This window comes from Neophocaena asiaeorientalis, unplaced genomic scaffold (genome assembly GCF_003031525.2).
Source record: "Neophocaena asiaeorientalis asiaeorientalis breed wild unplaced genomic scaffold, Neophocaena_asiaeorientalis_V1.1 scaffold767, whole genome shotgun sequence".
Lineage (NCBI taxonomy): Eukaryota > Metazoa > Chordata > Mammalia > Artiodactyla > Phocoenidae > Neophocaena > Neophocaena asiaeorientalis.
In genome coordinates, this window is record NW_020174139.1 from 144,390 (window position 1) to 156,876 (window position 12,487).

At 53.9% G+C, this 12,487-nt stretch overlaps 1 protein-coding gene across 1 annotated transcript in view; it reads right to left on the minus strand.

The window, feature by feature from the left end:
- Window positions 1-12,487, minus strand: part of LOC112406229 (lateral signaling target protein 2 homolog) — a gene marked incomplete at its 5' end in the record, with an annotated part of 49,917 nt that overhangs the window by 26,662 nt on the left and 10,768 nt on the right. Inside the window, 2 exons of the mRNA XM_024754953.1 lie at window positions 4,387-5,670; window positions 11,384-11,551. Coding sequence (XP_024610721.1) covers window positions 4,387-5,670; window positions 11,384-11,551 — 1,452 coding nt within the window. The remainder of the gene's footprint in view (window positions 1-4,386; window positions 5,671-11,383; window positions 11,552-12,487) is intronic.

Below are 12,487 nucleotides of genomic sequence, written 5' to 3' on the forward strand. Positions count from 1 at the left end.
GGAGCCTGACGGCAAGGGTCATGCCTTTGTCGGGGCGACTCTACTCCTAAGGGTGGATTCCCAGAGACAGACACAAAACCGTAAGGAGAGGGGCCACAAGGCTAATTGACAAAATACGGAAACGGGAAAACGTACAGCAAGTTAGCGTTAAGTCCTACGAATACTGTGTTTTAATGAATTTTGAAGATAAATGATCATTAAATAATATTCAGTGAAAAAATAACAAAACTGCTCATCAGATTTGGAATGGTTTTTATTTCCTTCTTTTACTCTTCTTTATGTTTTCATAAGTTTCTACAATGAGTGGGGACAATTGTAATTAGAAAACAGCAAGAGTCAGTGTTATTTTTTCAAGAAGGTTGGAAATTCACTTTAGTAAAAGCCCCAAGAGGGGGCGAGTTTCCGTCCTCTAGACAAGTGAGCTCTCCTGCCAGCCTCGAGAGTGCACAGTTCTGATTGATGAGGTGAGTCTAGGCAAAAAACAGGAAGCTTTTAAAAATGCTAAGTTTTCCCCGAAAAAGGTTAATCTTCAAGCACTGAAAAGGTAAGAAAGAAAAGATCTGAAGGACACTGGGTTCTGAAACATTTTGCCCACGACTGTGCTGGGGCGATGTCCCCTACCCCGGGCAACAGCACGGCTGGAACCGGCCTGCGTGCAGCGGCTGAAGACAGGGCCTGGGGGAACGTGCAGGGCTCTTCCCGCCCGGGCCCTTGCTCCAGGACCCACCTCCGGCCTGCGCCGTACCCCCGGCAGCCCCGTCCTTCCACCCGGAGGCTGTGCGCTGCTTGTGTGGGAGGTGACACTCCAGGCGTCCTCGGGGAACGTGGCCCCAAAAGCAGACTCGTGGTCGCGGCTTGGTGCGTCTCCTTCATGGCACCCGACTCAAAGGTGGCACAGAGGTCTGAGGCTGCACCCGTCTGACTCACGCACGGGGCCACACATGCGGTGACTCCTACTCCCGCGCATGGCAGGGGCCACAGGGGGACCTGCTGGACAGGCAGCCTCATGGTCAGCTCAGGATGTTGGCTCGTCACGGCCGAGTGATGACCAAGCACGTCACCAGACAGACGGGCTCTCGCTCAGGCAGGTCAAGGGTGATGCCAGCCCCTCTAGGCTCTTCGAGCCACGGCGGGTGCCAGCCTCTCCGGGGTCCGTCTCTCCGTCTGCCAGGGGCGGGGGGTCACTTGCACCGACACAAGACTGGCTGTGTTCATGGGAGGCTGCGCACAGATGATACAACGCCAACAGACGCCCGGGATCTCGCCTTCCGAGTTCTGGTGAACTTGCTGCCTGTGTGAGGCTGGTCTTCTGTGTCTGTCTGTTTCAACAGGCTGCTTTTGCCCCTCCATTCGTGTTAGATCACGCTCTGCAAGGTTGGGCCGCCTCCCCCGCACCCTGCTCAGCCACCCAGGAACCCACGTGCGAGGTGAAGGAATGACGCTCCCCATGTCTGCGCTGCCCGCGGAGGGCACGGGCGCCACCTGCTGACCCGATTCTCAGCTGCTCCTGGCGCAGTGCTGGGCCCCGGGCGCCGCTGTCCACGGTCCTAGCCCAAAGGCCTGGCTGCCCTGATCCCCTGGCCACCCTCAGACCCTCTGCACCTTCTGGAAATGCTTCCCTGGGAGATGGGAGCGTCCCCCGAGGCCTCCATGGAGGCTGTTTCCTTTTCTCAGCTCAGCTTCTGCATTTGTGCTAAGCCAGAGGAGGCCTGGGAAGCTGCCGGCCTGACGTGAACAAGCAGTGTCCATGGTGGGACACGTCAGGATAGCAGGAGGGGGTTCCAGACAGAGTAAGTGTCCACTGACTGTCACCTGGACACAGCAAGAAAAGGGGGGCAGGTCAAAAGCTGAAAAGTCCATGTATCTGGTCAAAGAATTTGTGATGGCTTCATATCAGCCTCGTAGGAAAATGATCCACTTACCAATCAACTCTGGGCCACTGAGTTGGAGGCCCTGAGGGAGGAAGCCGCTCCTTAGGTTGTGGACAATAATTCACGCCACTGGACATTATGATGTTGGGCTTGAACCTAAAAAATGGCCTCATCACAAAGAGCTGCTCATTGGGACTTCCCTGGTGGCCCAGTGGTTAAGAATCCACCTTCAAATGCAGGGGACGCAGGTTCGATCCCTGGTCAGGGAGCTAAGATCCCACACACCATGGGGCAACTAAGCCCGCGTGCTGCAACTACTGAGCCTGCACGCTCTGGACCCACGTGCCACAACTAGAGAGAAGCCCACTCGCCGCAACGAAAGATCCCGCGTGCTGCAAGGAAGATGCCGCGTCCCACAACTAAGACCCGATGCAGCCAAACAAATAAATAAATAATTTTTAAAAATAGCTGCTCATCGCAGCGCCGTCTGTAAGAGCAAGACTGGAAACAGCCACGAGGCAGGTGGCAGGGCCTGGCTGCACGGTGGTCCAGCCACACAGTGTGGTCCCACGTGGCTGAAACTGACGGTGGAGACATCTCTAGAAACTATCATGGACAGGCCACAGGACTTCAGGCTAGCAGGTCAGGAAAGCAAGGCAGAGAAGGACGAGGTCCTCTGCCAAAGAATGGGAGCGGAAAACGTGCCCATGTGTGTGTCCGTGTGTGTATGCCCGTGTGTGTGTGTGTGTACATCCTTGCTTCTACTTTTTAAATTGAAGGATAAATTATAAAAAATTGGAAAGCTGTAACTTTAGCAGCGGAGGAGAATAAGGTAGAAAGACAGATTTCTCTAGATATGTCTTATTTTGTAGATTTGGCCGGGAACCATGCAAATTTTTCACATAATCATAAAATTAAATTACATGCAAGTGGAAATCTCTGTACAGCTCATGCTAAATGGAACAAATTAACCTGCTGTGGGTAAAACTTGGGCATGACCTTAGAAACAGAATGATTTCAAGTGAGTTGAAAGCAGTCACTCAGCTGTATATTCTAGTGGGATATGCCTGAAGATCAAGAGAACTGTTAAAAAAATCTTAGATGATGACAAGTATTTGTGAGGATGTGGAGAAACAGGAGCCTCGCACGTGACCAGGGAACGAAAACTGCCGGTGACAGCTCCTCAGAACGTAGAAGCACCGTGTGAAGCACTAATTCTCTCCTAGAGACACCCAAAGAACTGAAAACTCACAGCCACACAAAAACCTGTACACAGATGTTCACAGCAGCATTACTCAATGATAACCGAAAAGTGGAAACGACACACCCGCCCATCGACAGATGAACCAAATGTGGTCCATCCGTACAGCGGAATATTACTCAGCCACAGAAAGGAAGTCCTGACACCTGCATGAAGGTGGGTGAACCCTGAAAACACGATGCTCAGCAAAAGAAGCCGGACACACAAGGTCACATAACGAGTGATTCTACTTCTATGAAACGTCCAGAACAGGCAAGTTCACGGAGCCAGAAAGTAGATTCGCGGCTGCGAGGGGCTGGGGAGTGCCTACAGAACCCACATAGAAAAGGCTGCAGCGGAGCCTCAAAGTTCAGCTCGAGAAGAAAGAGCGGCCCTGAACCCCACGGGCTCCCGGCCAGCCCCTGCCCACTGCTGCGGGAGCTGGCCACACGCTGCTCCAGGAAGAAGGCGGCAGTGGCTGCACAGGCCTGCAAGGCGTCTGCCCCTGCACCCAGGTGGCCCCTCCCTGCTGACCTCTGTGCACAGCTCCCACGGCTGCGGGCAGGGGCCTGTCCAGCCTCCGGGCTGAGCCCCCTCCTCTCTCCATCCTCCCACCTCCCTTCGCACACAGTGAAGCCAGGATGGGAGCCTGCGAGACAGGGTCTGGTGAGAGGGCAGTGCAACAGCCGCGTGTGAGGCCCCGAGGCTGAGCCCGGCTCCTCCTTTCCCACGTCCAGGATGGGAGCCAGGGGCATGTGGCGGGCACCGGGTCAGTGCTGGCTGAATCTGCTTCATTCAGGACAAGCCCCGGGTGTGGGGTGGGGGAGGAAGAGCTGCCGTGAGCCAAATGTGTAGGAGCCAGGGTGTTACAGAGCCCTGCCCGCTCAGCTGCCTCTGGGGGAGAGAACAGGGTCCTGCGGGCACTGCCCGAGAATCTGCCCCAGGGTGGTCTCGGGATCCCACCGCTGCCCCCGGGGCAGGGCTGAAGGTCTCTGTGGCTAACCACGGCCCACGGGAGCTGCCGCACCGGTCAGGTGGGTGCTGGGGCCCAGCCCCGGCCGGTCCGCACACGCCGGTCACACCACAGCAGTGAGAAGGGGCGAACCGAGGGCCCGAAGCTGCGCCCACTCACCTGAAGGTGCCCGTCACGCCAGAAACGGGGCGGTCGGGGCTACGAGGGGCGCTTCTCGGTTGGATGTGACAACTGGGTCCAGGAGGGCCTGACCAGCAGCTAAACCGACTAGAGGTGAGTCCAGGGGCCAGAGCGGCTCTTACCTGGAGCCCGGCAGGTGCTGGGCCTCCTCCCCGGCCGCCCCTCCACGCCGACTCTCCTCCCCGGCCTCCGAGGGCTGCCGGGCCTCAGCCTCCTTTTGCTCACTCGCTCCGCCGCCCCCTCCAGGCAGCCCGTCTGCCGCGTCCACCTGGGGCCCTGAGGTGTGTGCCAGGCACTTGTCGGAAGTGGGGGCTTTGGGCTCCTGCCCGCCGGGGGCGTCTTCGGAGGGCCCGGGGTCTGGGACGCCCAGCGCCGTGGGCAAGGCCTCCGGGGCAGGCCGGACCTCCAGCAGTCCCGCGGCCGAGCCCTTGGCGCAGGCCTTGGCGGAGCCCACGTAAGAGGAGCGGATGACGCTTCCCGAGCCGCACTTGCCGCGCAGGCTCTCCGCCGCGTCCTCCCTGCTGCCCGCGCAGCCCCTACAGCACACGCAGGAGTTCAGAAGGCTGTTGGCGGCCGGGGCGCTGAGTTTGTGGGGGCCGCCCTCCGTCCCCTCGGCCGCCGGCTCCCCCGGGGAGACGCCGTTTCCCAGGACTTCTGGGTTGGCGAGGGCAGAGTCCAGGGAGCTGGGCGACTTGGGGTTGAAGATGACCGTGGCCGAGAGCTTCATGCCCCCCGTCCGGTGGGCGATCAGCTCGGCCGTCTGGGCGTCCTCCGCACTCGCCTCCCAGCCATCCAGCTGCGGCTGGGAGTCCGGGCAGCTGCAGGAGCCAGGGCCCACTGCCCGCGTCTGGTCGCCCTGCACGCCGCTGCTGCCGCTCAGGTCCTCCGGCTCGGCCGCGGCGGCTGCTCCGGCCCCCGCCCCTCGGCTCTCCCCGCCCCGCCCTCTCTCCTGGGGGCCGCCCGCCCGCCCACACCGGCCGCCCGGGGGCTCTGCCGCCCCGTCCACATCCTCCATGAAGAACACCCTCCCCTCCTCCTCGTCGCTGCCCGGCGGCAGCCGTGGTCCGCCCGGGGATGCCTGCCCGAGGGCACCGCGCTCGGCGCCCGGCCCGTGCGCGGGGGACTGGCAGGCATTGGGCGGGGACAGGAGAGAGGACATCGCGTCCCCAGCCCTGTGCACCATGCGGCTGAGCTGCTCCAGCTCCTGGTCGTCGTCCTGCACGGAGCACGCCAGCTCCGCCTCTGCGTGTCTGGGCTCCGCCGGGCCGAGGGGTGCGGGCAGGGCGGGCTCCAGGGCAGGGGGCACCGGGGTGTCCGCCCGGATGGGGAACTCCACGTCTTGGGAAATACAGAGGTTCCGTTCCAGCGTGTGAAGCTCCTCCTCGGTCAGGGTCCGCAGCAAATCCCTACAAGCGTCAAGACAGAAAGGAAGAGTGTGGGTCCCAGAGGCCACACCAGCCCCCAGGCCGAGTGGGCTGGCACCAGCAGGAGAGCAACACGGTGTCCACTGCCTGCAATTAACCTCCCACCACGTCGCTTCCTCCACCAAAAGAGGTGCGTCTCCAGGGGTCCCCCGGGCCGCGGGTCAGGACAACAGCCGTGTGGGTGGCTGACGGTGATTCTAGAATGTGCCCTTGCTTAAAAATGAGACTCTGAACTCTCTTGCTGAAAACCCTGATTCTTCGTGATAATATGTTAATAAAAATTGTATTAATAAAATTATAAATTAATAAATCAATTAAAACTTTCAGGAGTGAAAGGATATATATTGGTTTATATATAGATTTTCATCCTTTGCTTCAACAAATATTACTGAGCACTGCCTATGTGCCAGGCCCTGGGTGACACACAGGAAGACTGGCATGGTCCCTGCTGAGCAGATTCCGTAGGAAGAGACAGATAATAAATATTTACGAGGGAAGACTTAAGTACAATAATGACCACAGCAGCCAAGGAAGGAGCCACCAGAAGGGGGCACGGCAGGGCGCCTTCCCTGGGGGGAGCGGCATTGAACCGACACCCAAGGTGGAGTGACTCTAATGACAACGACGGGGATGCGCCCAAAGTGGGTCCCACAGGCCGGTGTATGCTGCTCTCCACCGGGAAGAGCTCAGGCCTGAGGTCTCAGCGCCTGGTTCAACATCCCAGAGCAGTCGGGGAAACAACGTGGAATGGTGCGCTTCTCAGAACCGCTCAGCTGTGGATCTTCATAAACTGAACACACCCTGCAAACAGCACCCCGATCAGGAAATACAGCGCTACCTGGGCTCCCAGGCGCCCCCCACGTGCCTTCCTGGTCACTCCTCGCCGTGACCACGATCCCGACTACCGCAGCGGTGGTCTCCCCTGCTCTCCTTCTCTAGATTGACGGCAATCTGCGGTCTGCACTCCTCCGTGGCAGGCATGTTTGCCAGTGCTATGTTTGTGCAGAGGTGCCAGATGAAACACAGGACACCCAGTTAGACTGGAATTTCAGATAAACAGCAAATACTTTTTAGAGTAAGTATGTCCAAAATGGCCCCCACTGGGGACATATTTACACTAACAAAGTATTACCGTTTATCTGAAATCTAAATGCACACTTTTTTTAAACCTTTATGTGCAATTACATTTTATTTTTCCTATGCCTTTGTTTTTTTTTTTTTTGTTTTTTTTTTTTTTGGGATTGTTTTTTTTTTTTTGGGTGCTCGGCTTGTGGGATCTTAGTTCCCCCTGACCAGGGACTGAACTTGCACCCTTGGCAGCCGAAGTGCAGAGTCCTAACCACTGGACCACCAGAGAACTCCCCTTAATCGCATATTCTGTTTCCCTTTGCCAGCTCTTGACAACCCTCTCTGGTGAGATTCACGGTCGTTGTAGATCATTCCGTCTCCTGGTGGAAACGCATCACAGTTCACCTCTGAAGCTGTTCCACCCCAGAGGGGCCCTGGCTGCCAGGGACCCACATCTTTGAGCCCCTGTCCTGGGGAGCATGGGGTGTGTTTCTGCAAGCACGCGTGCTGAGTGCTGGTGAGGGGTGTGTCCCCGCCGACAGCCCACAGGGTCCGCTGACAGTTCTGCATGCCCCACACCCTCACGGGCACTTGCACTTTTCCACTTCATCGTCTCTGGTGGGTGTGCAGTGGTATCTCGTCCTGGTTTTAAACTGCTTTATCCTGCTCATTCAGGAGGTCGTGCACCCATTTACACGCTGATGGACTGTTAGACAGCCTCTCTGAAGTGCCTGTTCAGGACTTCCACCCATTTTTTATTGGGTTAACTGTCTGTTTCTTACCGACTGACAGGAGTTCTTTATGTATTGTGGATCTGAGTTCTTTATTGGATGTTGTGTCCAACTCTGTGGCCTTTTCACTCTCTCAAAGGTATCTTTTGACAAACTGAAGTTTTAAATTCCAGTAAAGTTCAAAATGTCATTTTATTCTGTGATTAGCGCTTCTGTGCCCTGGTGAAGAAATCTTTGCCTACTCCAAGATCACAAAGATGTACTCGACTTCTCCCTCTGAAAACGTTCTTTTCCTTTCCACGTTTGTATCTGCAGTCTACCTAGAAGTGACGTTTTCATAGGAGTGCATTACAGGTCTTTCTCCTCATATGGATACTTGCTGATTCAGCCATTCATTGGAAAAAGCCAACCATTCTCCACTGTTGTGCTCTGTCACCTCTGTCATGAATCATGCGTTGGTCACACCAGACCCTCTGTTCCGTTGAACGCCCCGTGCACTACATCTCTGCCAGCACGACTACAGCTATATGGCAGGAAGTGTCTCCAGCCCTGCTCACTTTTTTAATGAAGCACACCCAGCAGAAATGCACACATACGTTCACAAGCTCGGTCACACCAGCACCGTCTGGAAACTACCCAAAAACCATGAAGAGCAGAACAGATCAATAATATTCGTCTTCTTTGTCCTTTTTCTCCAGCAATCTTTTTCTTCTTGGCTGTTCTAGGCCCCTTGCCTTTCTATAGGAATTTTAGAATTAGTTTGTCAATTTCTGCAAAAGAAAAAACCTCCTGGGATTTTGATTGAGGTTGCATTGAATTCATAGATTAATTTGAGAATCACTGATATCTTCTCAATATTAAGTTTTCCACTCCCTGAATATGGAATAGCTATTTATTTAGGTCTTTAAAATTTTGTATCAAAAACATTTTGTAACTTTCAGTGGGGTTCTTAGACATCTCAGATTTATGCTAATTAATATTTATTGACACCACTGTAGATGATATTTAAATTTTTTTATTGTGATAAAATACTTACAAAATTTACCATCTTAACCATTTTAAGTGACAGTTCAGTGGCATTAAGTACATTCATATTGCGGTGCAGCCGTCACCACCATCCGTCCCTGTAACAATTTCATCTTGTCCTCATGAAACAGTAACTCCCTGTTCTCCCCTCCCCCAGCCCCTGGCAACCACAGTTACGCCTTTTGTCTCTATGATTTTGAGGACTCCAGGGACCTCATGTAATTGGAACCATACATTAGCTGTCTTTTTGTGGCTGGCTTATTTCATTTAGCACGTCCACAAAGTTCATCCACATTGCAGCACGCGTCAGGATTTCCTTCCTTTTTAAGGCTGAATAATATCCCAGCGTATGGCTGGACCATGTTTTGCTTACCCATCCATCCGTCAACAGCGGCTCCCATGTCTTAGCTGTTGTGAACGACGCTGCTATGAATACGAGTGTACAAATACCTCTTCAAGATGCTTCTTTCCATTCTTTTCGGTATAAACCCAGAAGTGGAACTGCCGGATCATACGGTAGTTCTATTTTAATTTTTTGAGGAACCTCCACAGCAGCTGCACCATTTTACATTCCCACCAACAGTGCACAAGAGTTCCAATTTCTCCATATCCTCCCCAGCGCTTGTCTTCTGTTTCTTTGATAGCAGCCTCCCTCGTGGGTGTGAGGTGGTGTCTCATTGTGGTTTTGATTTGCGTTTCCCTGACGATCGCGATGCTGAGCATCTTTTCACGTGCTGGGGGCCATTCACGTATCTTCTCTGGAGACGTGTCTATTCAAGTCTCTTGCCCACGTGCATCAGATCATTAGGCTTTTTGTTGTTGAGTTTTAGGAGTTCTCTATATAGTCTAGATACTAACCCCTCAGCAGATACACGATACGCAGATATTTTCTCCCATTCTATGGGTTGCCTTTTTACTCTATTGTAGTGTTTTTTGATGGACAAAATTTTGAAATTTTCACAAAGCTCAATTTGTCTGTTTTTTTCTTCTGTTACCTGTGCCTTTGGTGTTACATCCAAGAAGTCACTGCCAAAATGCAATCTCATGAAGCTTTTTTTTTTTTTCTCATGAAGCTTTTGTCCTATGTTTCCTTCTAAGAGTTTTATAGTTTTAACTCTTACATTTAGGTCCTTGATTAATTTTGAGTTAATTCATATTTATATGGTGTTAGGTAAGGGTCCAACTTCATATGTGTGTACATATGTGTGTATCTCTTATCAGATTAAGGAAATTCCCTTCTATTTCTAATTTGCTAAGAGATGTTTTCATCATAAAATAGGCATTAATCTTTCAAATTATTTTTCTGTAACTTTCAAAATGATTTGCTTTTTCTTCCTTTTTAAAAAATTAATACAGAAAAACTGATTTTCAAATGTTAAACTATGATGTATATAATTTAAACTCCACAAGACAATTATTGTTTTGTACAGCGCAGATTCATTTATGTTCATCCACATCAGGGTCTTAAGTCTCTCCTGTGCTTCCACATTCCCATCTTCAGCTTCGTGTTTCTGAATAACCCACTATATCACCTGCATTTTTTTTTTTTTTTTTGCAGTACGCGGGCCTCTCACTGTTGTGGCCTCTCCCGTTGCGGAGCACAGGCTCCGGACGCGCAGGCTCAGTGGCCATGGCTCACGGGCCCAGCCGCTCCATGGCATGTGGGATCCTCCCGGACCGGGGTACTAACCCGTGTGCCCTGCATCGGCAGGCGGACTCCCAACCACTGCGCCACCGGGGAAGCCCCAACTGCATTTTTGAAGGGTATTTTTCCTGGTTGTAAAATCCTGACTGGCAGCTATTTTCTTTCAGCACTTTATTTTTTAAAATATTTACTTATTTATTTTGGCTGCGCCAGGTTGTGGCACGAGGGGTCCTCGTTGCCACATGTGGGATCTTCGTTGCGGCATGTGGGATCTTCTTAGTTGTGGCATAGGGGATCTTTAGTTGCAACATGGGGGATCTTTAGTTGTGGCGTGCAGGATCTTTTAGTTGTGGCATGCATGCAGGACTTAGTTCCCCGACCAGGGATCGAACCCGGGTCCCCTGCATTGGGAGTGCAGAGTCCCAACCACTGGACCACCAGGGAAGTCCCGCTTTCAGCACTTTAAATATATATCATTTCATTGCCTTCTGGCTTTCATCGTTTTTGAGAAGACAGCTGTTGATGTACACTCTTTTCAAAGTAATATGTCCTTTTCCTCTAGCTGTGTTTAAGGTTTTTTCTTTGTTTTCAGCAATTTTACTGTGATATACCCAGATGTGTTTTGTGTTCATCTTGCTTGTAGTTTTCTTTAACAGTCTCCTGAATCTGTGGACAGAGATTTTTCTTCAATTTTGGAAAATTCTTGGCCATTATTTCTTTGAATACTGCTTCTGCCCATTTTCTCCATTCCTTCCTTCTGATTCCAGTTATGTGCGTCAGCCTTTTGAGTACGTCACATGTCTCTGACGTTCTGGACTCTTCCCCTGCCCAAGTCCCCAGCATCTGGTGTCTCCCCCCTCCCCCTCCCCCCATGGCCACTCCCAGCCGTGGCCCAGGCCACACGCTTCCCTTCCTGGCCCAGCGTCGTCCATCCTCTCCCCTCCTTCCTTGTCTCCTCTCCCAGCCGGATACCCAGAGAGGGCAGGAGCCTCGGCCTCTGGGTCCAGGGTCAGGTCCTGCTAGGGACACTCAACTGTGGCTCGCCCACCCTGTGCCCACTGACCCTCCAAGGACCCCCCTGGGTCACTCCTCACTGGATTCAGAGCACGTTTGGCTTGCAGTGGGGCGAAGGGCAGTTTGGAGCAGGCTTCTGTGCTCTCTGGCCCCCAGAAAGGACAGGCACCAGCAGAGGAGAGCCACCCTAGGCTGGGAAGTCCCGCCAGACCCAGGAAGGGCGTGGCAGGGGTCCACGGGGTCAGCCCTGGACCGACAGCCTGGGAAGGGGGCTTCTCGGAGACCAGGGACCGTGGTAGGAAAGACCTTGGCGTCTGAGGCCACGGGGCCAGGGAGGTGCTCAGAGGGCATGCGGCCGCAGCCCCCTGCTGTCCCATCCCTGCAGGAGCCGGGCCCTGTCAGCTCACAGAGGTCACCAGCCGTGAGGGCTCCACACAACTTGACGTGAGGTTTCTCAAGGGAAGGCTGAGGTCAGGGGTGCTGGCTGGAGGGCCGGCTGCTGAAGGGCAAGGGAGGCCCTCAGGGCAGAGCTCGGTTACCCAGGCCAGATGTCACAAGCCCACAGGACAGCACAGATGGTGCCAGCGCCACCCAGGGATAGTCAGGGGGTGGGCAGGATGAGCCACAGCATGCGGGCGCCCGCTGGTCACTCAAGAGAACTGAGCACTTCACCCCCTAAACTAGTCAAAGAACTAGTAACAGCCCCCAACCTGGGCGCCAGCCCCAGCCAATGTGGAGGGCGTGGCCTGGCCCAGGGGGACATCCTCCCTTTGCAGGCTGCATGGCCCTGGTCCGGCCCACACCACCCCAGTTTCAGGGCCTCGCCTATAAGATAGGCCCCATCTGTCTCGCGGGGCCATGGAGACGTTTCTGTGAGAAACCAGAAGAGGGCCTGGCTTCCAGGCCCTTAGCCAGGGCAGCCGCTGTCTTAGGACCGGACATCTGCGTAAAGGTCTTAACGCTACCGGCCAAGAACAAAGAACTTGTTCTGTGAGGGAGGAAGGGTGTGGGGTTAAAGGAGCTCCAAACAGTAGAAACCAGGAGCCGACGACAGAGACCACGGTCCCAGCACCCCCGCGGTGGACAGAAGGTAAAGAATTAGCTCACACAGAAGCGTGAGGTTTACCACCCTCTAAAGCTCGGCAGGGACAAGCTACCCACCGTTGAGGTGTCCAGTAAAGGCAAAGCAAGACCAGCCTTGTCCAGAGAGGTCATTGCCAACCCCCAGGAGCAGTCACAGAAGGGAGGGGGCTCAGAGGCAAACACCGCCCTCCCCTCCCCTTCCCTCTCTCACCCCCCCACCCCCACCCCCCAC